This window comes from Python bivittatus, unplaced genomic scaffold, assembly GCF_059951505.1.
Source record: "Python bivittatus isolate LINGU-HERP-01145 unplaced genomic scaffold, Pbiv_v1 ctg000200_np1212, whole genome shotgun sequence".
In the NCBI taxonomy this organism is placed as follows: Eukaryota; Metazoa; Chordata; class Lepidosauria; order Squamata; family Pythonidae; genus Python; species Python bivittatus.
In genome coordinates, this window is record NW_028277040.1 from 17,106,636 (window position 1) to 17,131,189 (window position 24,554).

The 24,554-nt window shown below is 38.7% G+C and overlaps 1 protein-coding gene across 3 annotated transcripts in view; it reads left to right on the forward strand.

Annotated features, from left to right (window-relative positions):
• Window positions 1-24,554, forward strand: part of PDE1A (phosphodiesterase 1A) — a 144,895-nt gene that overhangs the window by 18,515 nt on the left and 101,826 nt on the right. Inside the window, exon 1 of one of the 3 annotated variants that reach the window (XM_007422774.3) lies at window positions 22,193-22,756. The exons of the other annotated variants lie outside the window; for them this stretch is intronic. Within the exon in view, the coding sequence (XP_007422836.1) occupies window positions 22,704-22,756 (53 nt within the window). The 5' untranslated portion in view covers window positions 22,193-22,703. Of the gene's footprint in view, window positions 1-22,192; window positions 22,757-24,554 lie in introns of those variants that run through there. 3 annotated transcript variants of the gene reach the window in all.

The following is a 24,554-nucleotide window of genomic DNA, read 5'->3' on the forward strand; positions in this document are numbered from 1 at the left end:
TTTTATATTTATAAGGTGCACTGGGGATGGCATTTAATTTCATTATACGAGGTACAATGACAAAGTTTAATAATAATAATATATATTTGAAAGTGAGCAATTGCCTTCTTCTGGGACATTTTTTCAGCTCCTCGGGGTAGCCTACAGTGGGTAATCTTTGATTGTGTGCTCCTCAAGTACTTTCTAGATCTGACTCTATTTAGCTTTTTGTGTTCCACCAGGGGTTGCCACCTACCTGGGCAAGATATTTTATGAATACATCCATAAATACATCCATCTCTCTCTCTCATAATGAAACAGACCCAGAACAGTAAAAAGCTCACCCTTGCCACAAACGAGGTGTATGTCCACCAGTAATAGAAAAGGCAAAACAGGGCACGCTTTTGCATTAAAATTGTACTGATGTAATTTTGTGGGTGATTGCAGTGACCAGATAGGGTGTGGAAGGCAGTGTGAAGCTGAGAAAGCTACGGAGAGATTGTGAATTGTAGAGTACAGGGCCAGTGCAGGGAAGGCAAAGTGTCGTCACAGACACTAATGCCATTGGCAGCATCCTACACAGGATGCTGACGCTTTGCTCCGTTGTGGTTCCAGGAGGTCTGGCTGCCAGCGAGAATTCTTGGATTCTTGTGGAATGAGTGATGAGAAAGAAAGGAAATTGGTTGTCCTAATAAAATAATCTTAAATATACCTGATTTGCGAAAGTCAATCAAATTAAAGTGCACATACAGCCAATTACTGTTGGAAGAAACTGCAAATCTACTATACCCACCACAGACAAGTGTATAATTATAACAGCTTGGAATTATAAAACCCGCCCACGTGCAGCACCCAGAAAGAACATATGACATATGAGATACTCTGAGAACAAGTCACTAGAGTATTTTTAAGGAAAATAGGTACTCAGTGTTTTAGGAAATGATCTATCCAAATCTTATTCTCAATGGTAAAGCTATACAGAATGTAAATTTAAGATACAGTGTAGTGGTTTGGGTTACTCTCTTTTATGGGAGCCACTTGGACAACCTCATTGTTTGGCAGTGTACATACATATCACAAAACATCTAATTTTTATTACGTAATTTCTATGCTCAACAGTTCCAAAGTACTTGGTGCATCTTTACGCCTGTGCATGCGTGAACAGATAGGCACACCAATAGGGGCTGTTTTTTTCTTTTCTTTATGAACTCCTCTTGCCATGTGGGATATATTGGGAGCACTGGGAGAGGACATATTGTTTACAATATATATGTAGATCAGAAGAAAGCTAGGAGAGTCCCTATAGGCAATAATGTTGGCAGCAAACCACAATAACACCAGGATAACAGCAACTGATGGCAGTGTTATTGCATTAGGGTGATAATGCAATGTGAGTTTTTTTTCATTTGCCCCCTCCCCCCAGCCTCCCCTCTGCAGATGCCCATCCCCATAGATGCCCAAAGCAACCATACATTTATTTGGGCTTATACAATAATCTTTAAGCATTCCTCCCCCCCCCCCGCCCTCCCCCAAAGAAAAGCTACAATGAAAAACCTGGAGAAAATATAGCTGGGATTGGAAAAGAAGGTAAATGGCTATTAAACATTATTCCTTTACTCTGGCATGCTTCGTGTAGAAAAACAAGCAGTCTTAATGCACTGCATGTGACATCAAGAGATTTGAGCAACTTCCAGCAAAGCTGTACTGTTCTGGACCATTGGCACTGGCAGCTGAGAACCAAACTATATCTTAATCAGAATCTGTGACTTTTAGGGAATTTGAAGCAGGATCACTGGTTAGCTGCCAGTTTTAAAAGTCTCCTTGTTTCCTGTAATTTCTTGACATCAAAAATATCTAGAGTTCTTCCTGTCTCCTCACTTTTTTGCTTTCTCTCACACAAGAAAACAAATTCAGTAAAAGGGGAAGACCTCACAATAGCAGAAGTGACAGTGATAAACATGACTAGCTCTTCATCAGTTCTGCATTAGAGTGAGGATGAACATCAGAAGAGCCTTGAATAATTTCCATATTCATATATGCATACATAAAGGGAGATCCTAGATCATTTTGCTGACAGTTCTGGGGAGGCAGATAGAAACATGATGGTTCTCCAGTGTTTAGTTTCTAAAATGAAAGTTGTCAGGTTCATAAAGTGTTGTTTTGGTGATAGCTGTGGGACTCATAAGAGGATAATAAAGATTGAATTTTGCCGATTAAAAGCACTTGACCTTTCAATATTTACTCAGATATCCCACATTATTCTGACATAAGTGCTTTGCCTTTGAGTAACTGTATAGGGAGAAAATAGTAGAAAGCAAATGAGGAAAGTGATTTGGTATTAGGGGAGAAATATAGTTGATTTTATATAGTGTGCTATTTAAAGATGAGTCCTAACTACAAGTCAGAATCAGTTCTAAGATAAATCAGAAATCTTTTTGTCATATAATCTTAGGCTGTTTTATAGCTAATTCCTCTGTGAGAGGTTGAACCTTTCAACCCATCCTTGCTACCTGCATCCATTTCAGTCTGTATCAAACTGATCATGATTGTGTCACGGCGAGCTGAAACTGTACTGTGCAACTAGGATGGCACCACTAACCTCCAACTGGATTAATGAAGAAGAGGAATCAGATGGAAAGTCGGGCTACTGCAGCTGAGGTGTGGTTCTCACAATGCTGCTAATCTATGGGTTGTGGTAACTGCATCTATTGGGAATTGTGGACTAGAAATATCTGGAGTACCAGGTTTCATGGCAAGGCTTGGCAATCAATTACAGCTCTTCAGACAGATACTCACTTATTTCCTATTGGCTTGACTTGATGGAAGATTCTCAAAACCTGATTAGACAGGTGGGCATGCTCTAGGTTCCATGTATTAAACAGTGCCATCTGGCAGGACCCAGGACGCGTGCCCTCTCTTCTGCAGCCTCTGCCCTTGAGAACACCATACCCCCTGAGATTCATGAGGCCATGACCCTGCTGGCATTTCATAAGCCCTTGAAGACCTGGGTGTTCCCTCGGGCACGTGGTCTGAAGGTTAAGTGAACCTGCTTATGTGATTTTGGGCTTTTTATGGTTTGAACTGGGTTTGTTCTTGGCTACCTTTATTTCATTATTAATTGTTGTTTTTATTTGACTTTAATCCTATGTGTACCACCCAGAGTTGCAATTGTGACAGGGGCAGCAATATAACCTGATATAAGAAATCACTAAAAAATAAATTAAAATCTTTGCTGCCAAGAAGAATGCAGTCATAACACAATCATTGGCTGCCTGCTCAAGCAGGAAGAATTCAGAGTGTTTATATATCTGGATGTCAGAGTTTAAATTCTCAGCTTTTTCCTTCTGCCCTTCTGAGTTAACTGATTAAAAAGAAAAAATGCAAAGTGCAGAAAAAAAAGAAAAGAAAAAAAAGAAAAAAGATATATAAAGAAATTACTTTCCCCTCGATCAAGCAAGTACAAACAACTTCAGTAAATAATCACCTTCTCTGATATTTCAGCAAAAGATCTCTTCTACCCAAATCTCATCTCTTATCAATAAACACATTATAAAGCCTCATCATTCAGTGCTAATCAGCAAAAGTCCATTAAGAGTTACCAGAAATAATAGCACATATATTTTAACTTTAATCAAATAAATCAGTTTTACATTCCTTTACTTTACTTTTAACATAATAACTTATCACTTTCTCTAAAAATACAGCAAAAAAACCCTTCTTCCCATATTTTATCTCTATCTATAAATAAATCTTTAAAACCTTGTAATTCAGGCCTAGTCAAAAAAAAGTTCATTAAGAGCTATCAGAAACAACAACATATATATTTTAACCTTGATCAGATAAACCCACTTTGTATTCCTTCCATTTATTTTTAAGAACCTTAATCTTTAATCCCTTCAAATAGCGTTCCATAAGTTGATTTCTTATCATTTTCTCTTTGTTTCCTCTCAGAAACTCCTTCACAAATTTAGCATGTCTCTTATAAATCCAAGATAAGAAAGCTATCCAAGTCACTCTTCTGATTCATTATTTGCATGTCTCCTTATTAAGACATCAGCTGGTTTCATTTGTAAATCCATTGTAACATCCTTTTCCATATCATTCTTGTAGCCTGACTTCTTAAAATCCATTTTATGATCCACATTCAAATCAGCCTCAGTCTGTTTTATCCAGTAAAATCTGCTCCTTTTCCATAACTTCTTTTGAATCCATTTTTATAATAGCAATCATTCTTAAGAGTAATTTCTGAGTGCATTGTTCAAATATCCTTGAATTCTTCCACAGTCAAATAATATTGTTCCATTCTGTATTAATGGTCTCTTCTCCTTTAATTATAATCTTTAGTTCTCTCTGGTTCCCTCTAGTCAACCTTCAAAGTCCCCTCTTATCATGTCTTTTTTTTCTAATAAACAAGAGTTTCCCATGGGAAGATTTCTTACAGTTAGTTTCAAAATCTTCGTATATATATTTTTATAAAATTTTAAACAACCCACAGGAAGTATTCTTGTAATTAATTTCAAAAACTTATTTCAAGTCCATCTGGCCCCTTAATCTGTTTATAACTTTCAAAAATCAATGTTCTAGTTACCCTTTTGCTGTTTATTCAAAAATAATTTTTTTAAGTCCTTAAACTTGCATGAAACTTCTTTCGTCAAGGATAGAAGTAAACTCACCCAGTATAATGAAACTTGCCTTTCTGAAGGTTCTTAACATTCAAAAAGCCATAAACAAGCAATTTCCTAAAGTGGTTAAGAAAGGGGTGTACAAACCCAGTGTCCTTTTAAAGGTGCCAAACCGCAGCTTAGGAAAGATGACTTTCCCTTCGCTCCCAGATAATAAAATAGCACCGGAGATTGCTATTTTATTATCTCTTTGTGGGAAGTCTCTGTATGGAGCAAAGTTGTGGGTGATCCTAGTCCTCTCCTTAATCCAGAGAGGAATTCTGAGGAGCCAATCCATTCACTGGCTCCTCTTTCTGCCACGGCCATCAGCTCTGCTCTTGTGGAGCCGTCTTCAGTCTGCCATTGCTTCCTCTGAAGTATGGCGTGACTCATTTTCCACAGCGTGCCTTGTATTGACTTTGTTTTTTAATAGACCACTATAAAAGCTTGCTTTATTTTATTGTAATTATTTAACTCTATACAGCAGATTTTTTCAGTAGCTTTGCAGCCCATATAAGGCCCAGTCTAGAATTTCAGTCACATCATCTTCAGGACTTTTTTTTCCCTATTCTCTGAGAAGCTACAACATACCGTATTTTTCCGACTAGAAGATGATACTTTTTTCTAAAATCCTTATGCTCAAAATTGAAGGGTGTCTTATTCAAGGAAGTCAGCCGAAAAGAGAACCCGCGGTGGCAAAACTGCCCATACCTTGTCTCTGCGAACAGGCTTCCTCCAATCACAAGCCTCCAACCACGAGTGAAACTGCCCATACTTTGTCTCTGCGAACGGGCTTCCTCTAATCACAAGCGTCCAACCACGAGTGAAACTGCCCATACTTTGTCTCTGCGAACGGGCTTCCTCCAATCAGGAGCCTTATGTAACTGATGTCAGCTGATGCTGAACAAACCAATTGGAACGCATCCCATTGGAGGTGGAGAGCCCATAAAGATGTCAGAAAATAAAAATATAAATAAGAGAATGTCTTACTGTGCAAAATTTAAACTGAATGTAATCAGTTTTGCAAAACAGCATGGAAACAGAGCTGCAGAGAGACAGTTTGGACCTCCTCCCACTGAGTGTATCAGGTAAATGTTACCTAATTACTAAATAAAAATGTGCTCTGCTTTATCTTTAAAATATTGATTTCTTAATTTTGGGTTGGAAAAATGGGGGGTGTCTTGTACATGGGGGCGTCTTATAGTCGGAAAAATATGGTAATCTTTTAAGGTCCTAATGCTGGCAACCACACATTTTGGATAGGATTCAAACTAAGCTAAAAGGGCTTACCTTTGCAAACCTATACATGCTGATTTGGGAGTTCATTCTGTTGAGTTGAATGATATACTCCACACTCTCCCCATTGAAGAAAATAAGTTTACAAGAATGGATAGACTGTTTAGATTGGGAAATGGCAAGGAGTGATAGAGTTAACTCTTATACCCTATGCCCTAGGAGAAAAAGCAGTAAAATATTCACACTTCCCTTTATGGAAGGTTTGCCAACCTATTTCTATGGAATTTCCCATAATTACCTTTTTGACTTCATGGTGGTATGAAAATAGTTCCATCACTTTGTTTCTAATAAGCTTCAACATTAAGGTGACTTCCCTAGTTTCTGCTTGAGAATGACAGATACATCAAGAAGCAGAAAATTGTCCATAGATATTTCTGGAATTGAAGTCTAAATAGAAGTACAGATGCATTTGTAAGAAGCAAACACATGTTGACTTTTATTGGGCTGTGGAAGATGATGATCCCTCAACCTTTTACCCTTCCTTCAAAAAAGATGGAGAGATCCTGCTGATTGGAGTGTACAGTTGCATATTCTTTGCCCTCTCCCATTTGTAATATGTCCCAGCCATTAGGCTTGATAATATGCGGACATCTGTTTCTCTGCTGCTTCCTATTCAGCACACAAAAATTACACATACATAATGAAAATACAACATAAATTATAATCAAACATAATTCTTGATAAATAGTTAACAATAACACCTGTGTAGAAATACAAGCCATTGAACTAAATGGACTTATTTCTACAAAACAAAATGTCCTACCTTTCCAAGATCCCCTACCTTAGACAATTAAATTATGTTAAATTGAAAAGGTTGGGCTACTATTGAGAGGCTGAATCTACTGACATACTGTCTGGGATATACTGGAAAATTCTAGTTTACCTGGGGAATTATAAACTCTTCTGCCAAGACCTTGCCTTCAGCAAAGTTCTAAGGGGGGAGGGGGGTAATGTTTTAAATTTTCTTGCTCCAAACACAAAAGTCTTGTGAAAACTCTAAGACCATAAAAGATAGCTGTGCAACCATACAGTCCTCCACAGGAGAAAAGTTTTAGGAAATATTCTGTCTTTAAGCAGTTCAGGCAAAAATCCCAAATATATAAAAGTGTTTCCTTGAGGGGGAAAAAAAGGCCTTCAGATCTTATTCAGAATTTATTTCAGAGAGGGTAATCTGAAGAGAGCAACTTGCCCTTTGATTAGATGTTAAGAATGTTTCTAAAAGCAAAATATTTCACATTTATAGCGAAAGCCACTTTGTTCAAGAGTCCAGTAACCTACAGTGTCTAAATTAGACAACAGTCAGTTCTGATTGATCCACAAATACCTACAGTGGAAGAATGGATCATTAAATTAATGGACTTGGCTCAAATGGTGATGTTAACAGCGTTAATAAGAGATAATACTGTTTCTAAATTTGTCTCCTCATGGCAACCCTTCTTAGATTATGTGCAAAAAATGAGGCTTTGATTGTGGGTTTTAATGATTAGATGGTTTGTGTTGATAGAAATAATGTGAATTTGGATTAATTAGTGGTAAGAGACTAATTTTTTTAAAATTTGTATCTATATCTGTATTGGAGATAGTCGGAAGTCACTTTCTGTTTCATCTTTCTATCTATTCTCACTATTTTAGTTTTTGTCTTTTTTCTTTTCTTTCTTTGCCGTACTCTCTGTTTTATATTTTAACTGTATTTTCTATATAATATAATAAAGTTTTTATTTAAAAAATCAGACAGTTCTGATGATTTATCATGATTGCAAGCCAGCCCCATGATAGCAAACTTGATAACCCGGGTGACCATGTGGATGCACACACACATGATGTAGAAGAGGGGTTGGAGATGCAGTACTTGAGCTGTCTGGAGCAGATATGTAGGCTAATGCCAAGACCTAGAATGAAACCTCTCCTGAAGAAGCGTAGGCAAAGCCTCCCAAATTTAACAACTGGTTGATGCAAGCTGACCTAATCCAACTAGCTAATAGCCCTCTGATTGACAAAAGGATTATGCTTCACATATTGAGCTCGAGAAGAGATCATTATTTCACACAAAAAGCACTTCCATGTAAAAAACAGTGTTAAAATTATCAATCATTATGTGTCATTGATAGCATGTGTGCATTTGTCATATTTACACAGCAAGAACTATACAAGCATATTAATGTGATGACTCACAGATGGCACAATAGCTTTTCCAGTGCTGGCCCTACAATTAGGAAGAGTTGAAGCAGTTGCCTCAAAAAGCAGATATTGAGGACAGCCTCTCAGATGTTTCTGTCCATTTGGGAACAAAGTTGTATTGGTACACAGCTTATCTTTCACTCTTTAAATTATCTTGCTACCTGTAGTTGTGGCGGTGGACTGACTGACACTCTTTCTCTCTCTCTCTCGTCAGTACTGATAGAAGATTCAACTGCCCATCTACTTGTTTCTAAACAAGGAATTGGAAGCAGGGTGTCATCTTGTCCTTCCCTTAGTTGGCTACAAAAATCTTGAGGTGGCCTTAGCTTTTCCCTCCCTGGAAATGCTTTATGAGTAACAAGAGAAAGCGATGTGGGAAGCTGTCTAGAGGTCACAGCTATGAAATAAAACTGTGTCATACCTAGGGCAATCTTAGAGACCATCTTGACCATAATGATTCTGCCCATCCCAACGGAACATCTAAAGGGAGCTGCTATAGATCCTGCCACACGTAAGCTGAGGGCAATATGGACTAGGACCCAGATCTTCTCAGTAGTGGCCCCTACTATAGAGCAGGACAGAGATGACTTTGAAGGAAAACATCAACTACCATTATGTAAACATCAGCTCAGCCCAGACAGACAGGAAGGGGTAAGGAAAAAATTCAAGATTGCCCCGCCTTGATTGTTTTCAGTATAAGAGGGGAGAAAGAGAATCTCTGTCAGGCTTTCAAGATTCTCTTATTATACCCTGCAACAAGAAAGTAGAGTTCCTGTAGTCCTTGTGATGTCTGTTACCTGATCTGGGTTATCCTGAAAAATTAGCACCTATCCTGTGGAATACACTGCCTTGGAGGTATGCTTCACGCCCGGACTGCAGAAAGTTTTCTTTTTAGGGAGGTTTTAGATGGTTTAATTCTTAGTGAGGCTAGAGGTAGGGCATCTGATTTTATATTGGTTTTTATTATTAGACTTGGGGTGGTGGGGAAATTGCTGTCTGAGATTCTTCTGCATGCTGTCCAGAGTCATTTAACTGAGGTGGTATAAAAATGTTGTTAAATACATACATTTATATAAATACCAGAAACTACTAGAGACAAGCAGAGATTAGCAGTCCGGCCAAGATTGTGGAAACATGGTGGTATGGCAAAGTGGCAGATTCGAAGTATTTCTCCTCTGCTGAAAGTTTTATCTCGCAATTCCCTTTTTCACATTTTGGGGTGGAGTAATCCTTATCTATTTACAAGCCCCCATGTTTCATCTGCATTCTGGACATTGTAAAACATGGTGAGTCTTCTCAGATTCAAATTGTAATCAAATTTTAATTTAATCTCAGAAAAAAATTAATATTTTTTTCTGTTTGCACTGAAACACTTAATATGTGTTTTTCTATAGTTACATAATTATCTTTTCAAATATTTTAGGGTGAGTCAGCAGATTCGGAGGAAGAACAGAGTGCTAAAACTGTATTTACTAGAAAACCTAGGAAATGCTGCATGTTCTTGGGTATTTTTTTTTAAATCAATATACACTGAAATACTTTTTATTTTAATGCTGTTGCATACTTATTTCAGTATCAGCATTTTTATTAATAGAGAGTTGGACAGACATTTAGCACAAATTAAAAGATTATTTTTTTAAAAAATCTGCTGACAGACCATCAAACCTGATAAAACAGGAAGCCAGAGGGTTTTGTATGTCATCCAAGGGTAGAAAATTGTTTGGTTTTATGTGTTATTATGCATTTGCTGCTAGGGCTGGGTAGAAATGTTTGTGGAATTTTCTGACTGTGCCAAAATTCTTTAATTAGTTTGGTTGCTGTATTCCAAGGGTCTCAAACCCTTCATCACAAATACAGCATGAGTCCATCGCAGCTGGGTGCCAATAATAATAGTAATAAACATAATCATAATAATGATTAGTTCATCAGCCTGGGGAGTGCAACACAGAAGCCTTTTCATACATTGACACAACATTTTCTAGTGAGTTTAAATAAAGAAAATGAAGCTTATCATAGAATGTGATTATAGTAAATTTATTAAATAAAAATCTTCTAACCCTATCTTAAAACCTTATATTATTCTGTGTATGAAAACCTAGACCTGAAGTTGCTAGCCCCCCCCCCCATTTACATTTTCTTCTTGGTGAGTGTTTAAATTCAGAAACGGCGTATTTACTTGTATTGTACATTTAGTTAAGCATTCTAAACCCTGCACACTTTTTGACTGAATATGTGAGGTTAGAGACATTAGGAACCTATTGGAAACATGAATGAAACTTGCTACACCTTTCTGTACATCCGCTTTAATTGTTGTTCATTACCCTACTTTGTTCCCCCAGTTTTAAAGAAGGCTGCTTGGAAAAAGCTGTGTCTATTTCTGAGCAATCTCCAGTGGGGACTTTTACACACCCACAGAAGTATTTTACCTGTTTTTCCTCAAAAATAATGAGTTCTTCCGGAGTAACAATGGAAAGCTTAAAGGAATACGGAATAAACTACATTCCGAGAAAGTACTGTAAGGTGACTTTGCTGAGTCTAGCTGCCTCTGTATTACACCTCACAGGGTGTCACTGGTGGCAAAAGAAAAAGAAAAGAAGAAAAAAAGCATCATGGGTGGGTGGGGCTGTGCTGCTTTTGGCACAGCTTATGGCTTTGCTCAAAGGCTCCTTTGTGCTGCGATGGATTGATAACAAGAAGCTGATTAAGTTGTCACACACTATTCCTGGATATGCAGTGGCAAGAGATGACAATCAGACATATTTCATAGATTTAAGACTAAGGAAGGGGAAGAACAGCAGTTGTCTTCTTGGTAAGAGATCTCTGATAATTGGGAAAACAGTTACATATATGGGGGGTGCATATGGGGGGAGGGAAGAGATCTAGCCTTCTCTCATTCCCCGTTTTCCCAAACAGAATTTAACAAGTGTTTTTCACAAACCAGAGTGAACCAACTAGATACTACCTCTTTAGTGGATTGATTAACTGATCAAAAATCGATTAGTGGCTGAATCCACCTTTGGGACAACCCTTTACTTGAGTGCAGTTCTACCTAAATAAAGCATTGTGCTGCAATTTAAAATAAAAGCTCTTGCCTATTGAGGCACGGTCAGGCATAGGACTAAGCTATATCTCTATTGGAATATAGGGCTTTGTCCCAGAAAGGAATCTAAAAGTGTGGTAAATGTAAAGTTATAAAATGCAGAAACTCCCAGGAAGAATCCGTTTATGTGTACAATCTTAGACTAAGTGAGCATCATAAGGAAAGCACGAAGCGCATGGCTTCCCGATCACATTCTGAGCCTCTCTCCTAGGCAGGTACTGAGGTTGGATTTGGGGAGGATTTTTTTCTCTGCAGCCTGGAGCCAGATCTGAGCAATTTTTAAACCTGAGCTTTCTTTTGCCAGTTTCTCTTGCCCCACCAAATTTGGTACCATTCATTTCAGTTTTCAGAGGGCTATTCTGCTGGCAGGCGCCTCAGCTGCTTTACATGTTACCTTCCTGGCTCTGGCTCCACCTGTTTGACATGTTACTCAATGGCCAAGAGCGGGACTGAGCCTGAAAAAAGTTGTGCACTCCTGAGGTAACAGCAAGGGTTTTCTTTGGTGTCTGTGTGTGTGTGTGGGGGGGGTGAGAGCACATGGGCCTTGACAAACTAACGTTGACTGTGTGTTCAGGTGCTAGAAAAAGGAACTATGCACCCAGAAAAAAATGATTCTTATTCATCTGGGAGTTGCCATGAAGGAAAAAAGAAACAGATATAAAACAGAAATTCTCAAAATGCTTAATAAATAAGCCTTGTCACTTGCTTTGCCACTACAGATTTTGACTGGCAGAGAAGCAAAGTCATTTCATCTGTTTTGAAATTCTAATTGCTCTAGAATGATTCGTATAGCCCCAAATATTGCATGTTCAGTCAGACCTCTCACGAAGTTTAGGGGAGATACTTCTGAAGAGGTCTGCATATGGGTGCAGCTGCAGACCCCTTAGGCACAACCTCCATTTCACTTCGCAGCCACTCAGAAGCAGTTAGCAGCCAAGCCCCACACGTGTTCGCTTCTCCTGATCTCAAACCAGCAAACGGGGAGAACTCCTTGAGGAGATGATGGCTCTCTTCAGGCGATCAATCGGAGGGTGCAAAAAAGAACATTCAGATGGCTTCTGCAGCTCCAGGAGTAACAGAAGCCCCCTTGTTCCCACTTCACACAAAAGTGAAATAAAATCAGTGGCTAGCTTCTTCTCTCACCCTCCCACATTTCAAACAGCCTTAGCCGTTGCTATTGGGGGAACCTACTTGCCTGCAAAGATCTCCTTTGCTTTCTGTGAAACACCAGGACAAGCTGTGAAGCTGAAAGAATAGCACATCACCATTTTTGCAACAGGCTGTTTCCACAAGAGTTACCGTCATCGTTGCTTGTGGCTGCAGTGATGAGCATAGGCGAACGCAGCTGTGATTGACCTGAACTGCTTGGCTGCTTACAGATCTTTACAATTCCTGGTTCTGTAGTAGCTCAGACAAAGCAAGCCAGGGTGAAAATGACAACAATTCTGCTTGTTCAGTTGTGCTTTTGAGTGACGACATGCTTTGAAATGGGATTTCCCCAGTGGTATAGTTTAAATTGAAACTGAGGGGAGAATCATGGTGAGGTGAAGCAAGAGTTACTGCCAGTAGGGAAACTGCCCAGAAACTCCCTATTTTAAAAATGTTACTAAAGAAAATGCTAGCTTAGTTGCAGTTTCAGATATACCATGACTGAACCAGAAATAAATTGATCTCTTGAATTCTGCAGAGGTCATGGGATCAGAGAGGATCTGGAGATATTTTCAAATTATGATGGAGACCTTATAACAAAGCACCTTTAGCCCTTAATGTTGTTACCCTTAAATCCTACCTCTATTCTGTGAAGTAAAAATAGTTAAAAATTTGCATTACTTCTAACGTGTTTTTAATTTTTTTATTGTCTCTCCCCCCTCCCCCCATTTTAATATAGGTAACAAAAGAATGATGGAAATAGGAATTTGATCCTTGCTTCCTTCTTCTTCATTTATTTTTACTGCACAACTTTTATTCCAGTTGTTCATGATGCTAATATTCTTATGGGAAATTTAGATGGCACAAAACTACTGTCAATGCAAATCATGGCTTGCAATTCTCCCCTCTCCCCTTTGTAATACTTTTTTATCCTATTCTTTCTTGATGTAAATGGAATTGAAACCTTCCCTGTTTTGCCCTCTCAAAGATCTGTAAACCCTTCAAGGTAACCTTCACATTAAATTGGGACATGTAGTTATTATATTATCTTACTCCACCATGGACACAGAAATAAGAATTCTTTATGGAGTTTAAGTGCAAGCAGTTATAATGGTCAGTGAACTGCAACATCCAAATGGATGGGCTTAGAAAACATACAGTACATAAAAACAATCCTCATAATGCACTCAAATAAAGAGCCTGTATTCCATCCACTCGGGCCAATAACAACATCCCGCTGGCTCCAAATCAAGGAATCCCATGTTTTGACTTGTGTGTATCCCAGAACAAATATAGCATCCTCTTCACTCTCAGGGGGACATATTTCTCTACTCTGTCTTTCTTGACATCATTCCTAGTGGTTTCTCAGTTCATCTTTATTGGTGATACCAAATGTACAATGCTGGTTAGAAATAGTGCTTATAATGTCATTGAAAAATAATGTTGTATGAGCATGAGATCCTACCACTGCTGACCCAAGATTCTCTTTTGGTTGGGAAGTTGAGTTTTAAAGTTAGCTAGCTAATTAATAAGCTGAACCATTGACCTTAGTGCTGTAGCAGTCTTCTGTTGGGACTTTCCCATTGTCTTCTGGCATCTCTTGGTAGTGCTGGGAATGGGCTTTGTTGCCAAGATGTGTGCCCAAATTTGTTGGCTGAGCTTAGCTTGCTCTGGGCTGCATCTTCTCTGCCTTTGGCATCAATCATACTCAGTTTTCTGTAATTTTGAGAACTACACACAAAAATCCTCAAGCCATAAGTCACCTGGGACACACACATTTTTACAAATGTTTGTTTGTTTGTTTATGTAAATGTATTTACAAAATACATGGAGCTACCCTTGAAGACCATCCAAAAACTTCAACTGGTCCAAAATGCAGTGGCATGGGCAGTGACGGGCATGCCTCAATATGGCCATATAGCACCTCTGCTTCATGAGATGCATCGGTTAATAGTTTGCTTCCAGATGCAATTCAAGGTGCTGCTTGTTACCAATAAAGCCCTTCATGGCATCAGGCCTGGTTCTTGAGGGACTGCGTATCTCTCATAGTATAGTATTGATCTGGGGGAGTTGGCATGCTCCAGGTTCTTTCAATTAAGCAATGCCATCTATTGAGACCCTGGAAGCGCGCCTTCTCTGTAGCAGCACCTACCCTCTGAAATGAGGTTCCCTTCTGGGATTTGAATGGCCCCCACCCTATTGGTGTTTTGAAGTCTCCTTTCCTAGATTGTTTTCCTTTGTTCTCATCTGGTTTTGTCATCCTTTGTTTCTTATTTTTCCTGTTTTTAATGCTTTAAACAACTTGTAAACCACCCAGAGTTGCTAGGAGTTAGGCAGGATATAAATGTAATATATGAGTAGTAAATGTTGATGATGACGATGATTACAAATGATATCCCATGATCTTGGCTTCCTTCAATGATAAGTTATTTTGCAGGTGCCCAGCATGCTGGTCAATAAGAAACCAAGGGTCAACTCTGCCAACTGCCATTGTTGGTTACTGATGGTTCTGAATGAATTAGAAGGAATGGGGAGTATATTTAAGGACAGGGAAAAGTCCATCAAGAGAGTCAGCTAAATGTGATCTGATCCACTGCAGCAAAAAACTGTATTGCACGCTTGGAGAGTTATTTTAATTGACTTAAATATAGGCAAAAATCCTTGCATGTGCATATGGTTGTGCATGATGAAGGTAATACATGATAATTAAGATGGGTCCTGATTTTATTATTTAACTTATTTTAAGTGTATGTATGTATTTATTTATTTATTTATTAAATTTATACGGCTACCCATCCCACAAGCAGTGATTCTGAGTGGCGTATGACACTGAAATAAAAAAAACCAATAAATATATAAAAAACAATCATGATTAAAAATATAAAAAAGCAGAAGGCACAAGAGAGGATAAATGTTAATCACAGTAAGGAAGCCGCCTCTTATTTGTCTCTCTATTTATTTTAAAGTTAGATAAGTAGAATTTATTTATTTATTTATTTATCTCATTTGTATAGCCACATGGGCAGAAAGATGTATGCCACATGGGCAAAAAAAGCAGATGCACATAATATAAAATAAATATTTTTTTTTAATGAACTTTATTATATACATATACACTGAATAAAAAACAAGAATTAATACAATTACAATTATTGCAATTCCAATTACATTACCATTTACAATATATTAAAAAGAGAAAAAAGAGAAAGAAAGAGGAGAAAAAGAAAAAAGGAAAAAAAGGAGAAAGAGAAAGGAGAAAGGAGGAGGAAACCTGTTTCCGACTTTCACAGTTATAGATATCTGATTGTTTATCTCTGAAAATCTCTTTTCTATATTTTCCCCTTTATCTTACTCTTATTTCTATTTGTCTCATTCCTTAGTATATAAATCCTATTATCATCTCTTCACTTTTTTCAGTTGTATACAGGTAGTCTAATATTGGTTGCCATATTTCTTTAAATCTCATAGTATTCTTATCTTTTATTAAAATTGTTAATTTCACCATGTATGCTAGTTCCAGAACTTTCATCATCCACTCTATTGTTGGTATGTTTTCCTTTTTCCAGTACTGCGCATATATAATCCTAGCCGCTGTAATCATATATAATAATAAGTTACCAAATTTTTCCTCCAATTCTTTTCCCATTATACGTAATAAAAATAGTTCTGGTTTTTTTTCAAATTCTACCCTAAGAACTCTTTGAATCATCTCATGTATTTGTGTCCAGAACCTTTTTGCTTTCTTGCAAGTCCACCATAGAAGATAAAACGTTCCTTCTTTTTGTAAGCATTTCCAACAAAAATAAATAAAATTAAGTAAATGTAAGCTAATTAGAGTGTTCAGTATGGAGAGAGAGGTAGCATAAAATCAGGTGAGTGAATAAATGAATTGAGTTTATAAGGTGGTCAACATGATCTGTTTAAATAAATCCATCAGATAGTATTTCAGGGCTAAAAGAATCTGTAGAAAAAAAACAGATGAAGAGGTTGCATTTATTGATCAAGTTTATTTCCTTTTCAGTGGTGAAGTGGTTAGGGAAAGGTTTTCTCCATTTCCAGTAGTGCGCATATATTCAGTTCTCTCGTCATTCATTCTGATGACAAGAGAACTGTAGCTAGGTTAGATAATAAGCCCACAGCTCTAAATCTGCATAGAACTCAGCTTTCAATGAAGCAGAATTGTATTACTATCGCAGGCAGCCACCCAGGAAATGCCCAGACTGAAGATGCTATGCTTCAGCCAATGGAGGTGAGAAAGTTTTTGCAATAAAGCTAATCTGCTCAGTGACACAGCCTCCTAGGTGTGTTCTGTACGCACACACACACAGGAAGAGATTCAATTATTTCTGTAAGCATTCGTATTGGCAGGAGGCGCAAAGGGAAATCAGAGCTTAAAGTCCTTTATAACTCTTCACAACTTCACTGCCCAAACACTAGAATGGAACTGGTCAACAAACTGTTAGGATTTATTTTTTTCCCTCCCTCCCTCCCTCCCTCCCTCCCTCCCTTTTGCTTGCTTTCTCTTTCTTTCTTTCTTTCTTTCTTTCTTTCTTTCTTTCTTTCTTTCTTTCTTTCTTTCTTTCTTTCTTTCTTTCTTTCTTTCTTTCTTTCTTTCTTTCTTTCTTTCTCTGTACTGCCTGAATGAGTCATCATTGCTTATGTTCAGTAGTTTCCCATTTTGCAAGCTTGAAAAGTCATTAGGTTAAGCTTCAAAGTGTCTTTTTCCATTTGCTGACGTCAAGACAAGGGGGTAGTCCTACACATTTGTGTGCTTCAAAATTTGGGAGTAAAATGTAAGCTTGGGTAAACTTTTTTGGAGAGGTTTCTTTCTTTGTTTTTTAGCTGATAATATCCATAGAGACAAAATGAATTTACAATGAACCATGAATGAAGAGAAAGTAGGGCACTCAAAAATCATATAACATGGGGATACATGTGATAAATAGCGCTTGTGCCTGCTACCAATTATGTGCTTCATGAATTTGCTCATTTGACCGACTGATTAAAATTTCTGTGCCATTTTCTCATAATTAAAAACAATCTCAGAGTGGGAGAACTTTGTTTTAAAGCTGATGGCCTTTACTGCTTCTTGCAGTAATAGGTTGTACTCAGATGTTAGGGAAGAAAATGGAGAAGAACAAGGAGTTATGCCAAACTCACACATATGATATTGTGCACTTCCACACGAGGATTCTGTGCCAGCTTGAAAGCTGTTTGGTACCCCTGCAGTCAGCAGTGTTGAAGAACTGAGATGATTTGTTTCTAGTTCAGCTGTTATATAGCTTAAACCTTTGTGAGGCTAGGTTCCAGGATTCAAGGTTCCTAAGTTTCAGGACTCGTAAGGGAAATGCTAGCTGGATGGCTTTGCAGCTCCCACTCAGTGTCCAGACAAAACACCCAGAGGTGAAAGTGATAAGCTGTGCAAAGGTGTGCAGGTTACATGCCACTTTCACTGATTTTCAGGTGGTATCAGCTGAAGTCTGCTAGTTTTCCATTTCTCCCTCATCCCCACCCTTTTTCTTTTCCTTTTGTACAGAAAAAGAGTGAAAGGACTTTTGTTGTTGCAGGTTTTGTAACAGTTCAGGGCAAGGCTTTAACTTCTGCACATCCAGTGTCAGAGAAAGATTCTGAAACCTGTACATATTTCATGTCAAACCCAAGAAATGAACAGCAAGGGTTGTGAACCGTATCACAGCTTTTAGAAGAGCAGAACAAGGGTCCCAGCCCACACATTTCTATTCACCATAGGAGAATAAAGAAGGAAGAATAAAGACTGAATTTGCTACATGAGTGTGTAGACTTCAACTCCCAGAGTTCCCCAGTCACCATGCTGGCTGGGGAATTCTGGGAGCTGAAGTCCACACATCTTAGAATTGCCGAGGTTGAAAAACATTGTGCTACATTTTGGCTTTTGGAAAGGTAGTCCGAAGCCCGCGTCTTCTCTGCTTTCTCCACTGTGCATTCCATGCCCCCACCCCAAAGAAGTAACAAATGGCGGAGCATTCCATGTTGAACTCGCTAGGTGGCACCCTCTCCAAGCCTTGATTTACTGCCAGTGTTCTAACTCCAAAGCAAAATTAAGCCTGCATCTCATGCTTTGCCAGCAGTTGTTGCTTTAAGCTTTCATGAGGCAGGAATTTTGGAATCACTACTCAAAACCCTCACCAAACCAATGAAGGATTGCCTTCCTCAAAAAGCCCAACATAAACAATTTTCCCACAATTCACCAGAAATATATGCTCTGCTTGGTCAAACATTGGAGCCACATAATACATGTATCAGTTTTCAGTAATTCTTCCTTGATTGGTCTGAATTTTGGGCAATTCACTGACTCCTAGAGAAGACCATGGCTGCCAAATTCCATGGCTTTATCTAGAGAATCAGTTCAATAAGACATTCAGTCTAAAAAGCCATATTTCATATTGGCAGAACCTTTTTTTAATGCAAATACATTAATTAAAGAATATTTCTGTGTCCCTTTAATAACAGTATTAAGGAATTACAGGGCAGTGGAGGAGATATATCTGGGAAAGGTTGTTTGTATCTGTATACATATATATAGGATATCTGTTTCTATGAGCATGGCTGATTTTAGTTCAGACTCTTACACCATGCCACTTTCTTGGGGGAACAGAGAACCATTAGGAACTGATTAATATGATCTGCAATATCTGAAAAGTGGCTATATATGGTCATTTTTTTCACTGATTTGTGTTCCTCTTGTTTCTGCTGGAATTAGAGAAGGCAAGAAAATAGACATTTATGGTAAAACCATAATATTAACACTAAAAAAGTAAAAGATGGAGTCTCCTTTGAATCAGGGTCAACTCTTGGACCAGAGACATCCATGTTGTATTCTTGGCAATAACAAATTGCTGTTGCTTTCTTCCAGGCTTACAGCTGCATTGCTGGTGGTCTTCCATCCAAATACTAACCAGGTCTCACCTCTGAAATTAGACAAGTTTGATAAGATGCTGCAACAATAAAAAGACATTTCTCAAGTTCTAATTATAAATTGGTGCTAAAATAAAAATGTCTAACACCTTAATAGGGAAGGAGGTTATCACCAAGAAGGTCCCCCCCTATTGTTCCTACACATCATATTTCTCATAAGGAAGGCATCTGGAGAAGAGCTTCAGCAAAAGATCACAAAACAAAGGCAGGCTGATATCAGAAGAGATGCTTCTTCACAAATTGAGATCTGTAGTAGTTTAGGGCTTTGAAGGTAATCAGTATCACTCTGAGTTAGAAGTTATACTCAGCTTGCTAAGTTGTTGTTTTTTTTTAATCTGTTCAATTGTGTCCAAGTCTCAGAGACTACCTGGACAAGCTGGTACTCAACTATATATAAGCCAAGAGCAGCTGTTGTAAATAGTTCTAGTAGTCTATCTGCTGAAGGCCAGGCAAAAATATTATAGGGCCAGTGTGAGATTGTTGAGTAGTGGTTACATCCCTGGGGATTATCTTCTGTGTACCCCTACAGTGAGAGGCTATGTAGAGAGATTTGGAGAAAGTTCAAATGGAGAAGGAATGAAGTTTCTCCAAGTCTGCTCTTCAGAAGATCTGACAGACCTAAACAGGTGGCCAATTGTATGGTTAAACCAATGACTCTGAAATGAGCCTTTCCATTCTAAGTTCAGGTTTCAAAAGCCCATCAGAACCAAGAGTAGCCAGAATTGGTTGGGTCTTTGTTTTGTTTCTTGTGAAGGCCTATGGTGGTTGTTATTATTTATAGTAATATTGATGCTACCAAGTCTATGAGAGAGAGAGGGAGGGAGAGAGGGAGGGAGGGGGAGAGAGAGAGAGAATATGAGATGCCTTGGAGTCAGTGTTGACTCCTGGTGACTGCCTGGACAAGTCCCTGCAGTTTCCTTGGCAAGATTTTGGATATGGTTTGCCATTCCCTGTTTCCTAGGGCTGAGAGAGAGAGAGTGACTGGCCCAAGGTCACCCAGCTGGCTTCATGCCTCAGGTGGGACTACAATTCACAGCCTCCTAGTTTCTAGCCCAGTGCCTTAACCTTTATACAAAACTGGCTCTCTAACAACTATAATACACAGTAATAAATAACTAATTAGTACGTGTAGTTCCAGATGGTGCACTACCTCCAGAACAGTTCAATTTTCACAATTTCCAGAAGCCATCACTGAGGTGGCCAGCCTAGCTTCTAGCAGGAGGCTGTTCCGGAGTATGGGCACCATGATTAAAAAAATGTGTTTTTTGCCTTCAGCCTCCCTCACCTCACCATGTATAGTAGCGTGAGAAATGGAGTGCGGGTGTTTGCGGTGGTGGATGGTTATTAAAATGTTTCCCAAATATGATTTCAGGGCAACTTACAGAAACCTTTAAGAAAAGTTGCTGTTTCTCATTTCCACAGGAGTCATGGCAGAAGTCTTGAACTTTCAGAGCCCTAGATGAGGGAAGTATTAAATTACCATTCCACAATCAAAGTGTGACTTGCTATGTGCTCAGGTTTTTCAGCTGTTGTTTACTGTATCTCACGGATATGTTTGCTGGGTTCATATAACAGGTCACCTATCATAAATATCAAGTTTCACTAGGGAGACCACAATGCTACTCTCTAGGAAAGCTTTCCAGTCCCTTTGGATTTGCAGTCACAGTTTCACTGATTTTTAAGACAGGTAATTTAAGACTTTCTTCGTACTTCAGTTTTACTCTCTGGGAGATAGCCTGAAGCATGGCCAAAATAACAGCAGACACCGCAGTTAATGTGAGCGAATCTTTGTTTTAAATAAATATATTTTTAAAAATGTGGGTAAAACATATACAATACACTTCTTTTCTTTTTGCAGTCTCTCTCCCCCCCCCCCCCAATTCATAGGATTGGAGCCTGAGAACAAACAATCTACACCTTGTACAACATGACAGGAGTTTATACCTGTCAATGGTCCTTATATAGATACACACAGAAATAGTAAACTAGCAGATCAGGGAGAGAGGTACACGAAGCTCTTCTCTGTGATATGCTAGTTTTCTTTATATGGCTGTAGCTGTTAAAGAAGCCATATAAAGCCTCTAGTGGGCCCAGTCCCAAGTCTATGGATCCCCCTCTGTTACATAGGACTATGAGACCAGTGATAGGCAGTATTCTGGAAACTGTAAGTCTTCAATACAGGTTGTCCTCATTTAGTCACCACAATGGGACTGGCAACTCAGTCATTAAGCATGGCAGTCGCTAAGTGAAACCACAACTGTGCATATGATCTTCCTTCAGCTTGCCTTTGCTTTACAGACCTACAAAGGTTGTAAGTGCGAGGATTGGTCACAAAGTTACTTTTTCATCACCGTTATAACTGCGAATGGTCACTAAATGAGGCAGGCACTAAACGAAGACTACCTGTATTTGAAGAACCATAACTTTGTAACCCCTGCTATAGAAAATTGCATGAAAGTGAATATTCTGGAATAATCGTTAGCAGTCTCGCATGATCTGTGTTTTGCCCCCTGGCCAGGCTGAGTGATTTGACTTTGCCAACAAAGGACCCCACTCCATTTTTATTTTTCTAACTCAAGGATAATGGCTCCATGCAGCGTAGTTAAGGTCCCACCAGCTGCAAACATCAGATTGTGCTTCAGCCAACTGTTGGCTATGAGGCTGTGTGGGTGCCAAAAATTATGAGTGGTGGTTTAATGTGCATAGTTATAGTCACCCATCAGCCAAAGTGAATAATAGCCAGACTGTAAAATAATTGCAACAATGTCTTGAAGCGAAGCCAGGAAGGGAGATCAGAGCCATCCGTCTCTGTTAATTTGTATACAGTGCCTTACAACAGCACAGAAACATTTAGAAAACACTTGCAGGGGTTTGCTCTGAAACAGCTGGACAACTTTTATTTTGAAGAAAGGGGAGGATAAAAAAAAAAAGAAAGAAAGAAAGGGAAGCCTCCCAATGGACTGGTCTTGTTTCACAAAGCAAGTCAGCCTCCTAGTTGAAGACTTTGACTGGTGCGTCTAAGAAGAGTTCTCATGCCTGGAATAATCTAGCACGGGTCTGTTTTTTTTAAACTTGGTTAACAGTTGGTAAAAGTTTTGCATTTTCCTCAGGCAGCCGAAACCCTTCCAGGAGGCTCTTCTCTGCTTCGCTCAACTTGCCTCCAGTCTCTGTGTAACAGCCTGCATGTTTTGGTGCTGCTTAGACTCTATGTGGTCTCTATGGCCTCATTTTGCCGGACTGTCACACGGAGGGAGGTTTTCCCCAGCACCAGAAAAAAACCTTGGTGTGGTCTCTTCAGCACAGTAGCTAAGAACAAGTTTCCTGATTGCTCCCAGGTTTTCTCAGGAACTCTTTTCAGGAAGAGGCTGTTCCTCCCCCACACTTAAATGGATGATTATGTTGCAATTAGGAAAAAGCATCTCCAGAGACCTATCTTTAGGTAAGTGGTGTTCTCGTTCCTCTGGATGTGAAGTTATTTTGAACAGAACCTTTTGCAACTCTTCCTGGATTTCAAATGTGAAAGCAAACGAGGTTTTCAGGAGCAGGAATCTGAAGTTTAACGTGCTCTATCTGCTTGTTTGTGTGAGTGTGTGTGTGTGCGCCAGCAGAGTTTGGAGATGGACATTTTCATGAAAGTTGTAGTAAACTTTGGCAACTTCTGATAGAAGCTTGGAATGAAAACAGCAGCAACCTTCTACCTCCCCAGACATCATCAACTTTCTCTCAGACTATGAGTTGGGATTTTGATGCTTGTGAAAAATCCCTGGGAATGAATTTCTATTTTTAAAGCCTTCTAATTGCTCAGATGCATTAGTTCATACTCAGTTTAGCTAATTTTGTTGTGGGCCAGAAATGTAATACCTCTTCATGACATTCCCTTGCAATTTTAAACTGCAAATTTTCAAACAGACTTACTTCTAGGAAATATGCTGAAGAATGTAGCCTTAATAGAATGTTTGATTTGGAAATTAAATGCAACTGTTTTGTTTAAAAAAAATATCAGCCACTCAGTAGCACGGTCCTATTGATATGTATTGAGCTGTACATACCACTTATCCTAATGGATCTTAGTCTCTAGCAACCATTTGTAAGATTTCAGTCCAAATTATGAAGATGTTCTCTTTTGCAAAAACTTCACGGCTGTGATTTTTAACATGGTTCTGTTGTTTTCCTTCCTTCCTTCCTTCCTCCCTCCCTCCTTCCAGTCAAACTTAACTCCTGGCAATTATTTGCCATTGCCTTCTTCCTTGGGCTCAGAGGGAGTGATTGGCCCAAGGTCACCCAGCTGGCTTTTGTGCATAAAGCAGAACTAGAATTCAAGTTTCCCTGCTCCTGGATCAGCACCTTAATAATTAGACCAAACTGGCTCTCTAAATTGCTTAGAGTCCCATTGGAAAAGGCTTAAAATCCAGTCTTAGGAACTTAATAGGATTTACTTCTATGTAGACACATATAGAATTGTGTCTCTATGCAGCATAGCTGCATGCCATATTGCATCCTGGGGAGCGATCATCAGTTCAGCCAAACATCAGGACCAACTTAAGAATTTTCCTATAAATCCAGTCCAGATACCAGTAGATACTCTGAATATATTTGATATTTGAAATAATAAAGAAAACACTTCTGAAAGCTATTATGCTTGTATTATATAATCTAATGTATTTGATGGCAAATGCCACTATGTTTATACCAATATGTGCCATTTAGTTTAGTCTCCTGTGACCATTTTTGGACCAAATGGTTTTTCAAAGTAGTTACACTTCAGCCTTGCTACTGTGCTATGATAGCTGTATCATACATCACAGGGATGTATATCATATCTCAGAACAATTGCAGCTACTTCTCCTGGCTTTTTAAAAATTCTTCTGGAAAGGATGAGATCACAACTAAGAAATCTTGATCCTGAACTGCTGGTATGATCAGAGTCGCTTTGTGTGAGATGGGCGGCTATATAAATGTGACAAATAAATAAATAAATGATCGACAAATATAAGACTACTTTAGACCATGGAAGAGCAAACTGGGTTGCATCTGGAAAAAACTCTAGTATTTGCCCAAAAGTTAAATTCCAAAGATAAAAGTGATTCTACTCTAAGTAGATTCACATGAAATATTTTGGTTCTTTTTGACTTACTGTTGAAGGCAATATCCAGGTTAGGGTGAAACCTGAGTAGGCTAGCATAGGGTTTCCTACTTATTATGTTTTTGTCAATTTGTTTCAAGCAGGAGAAGGACAC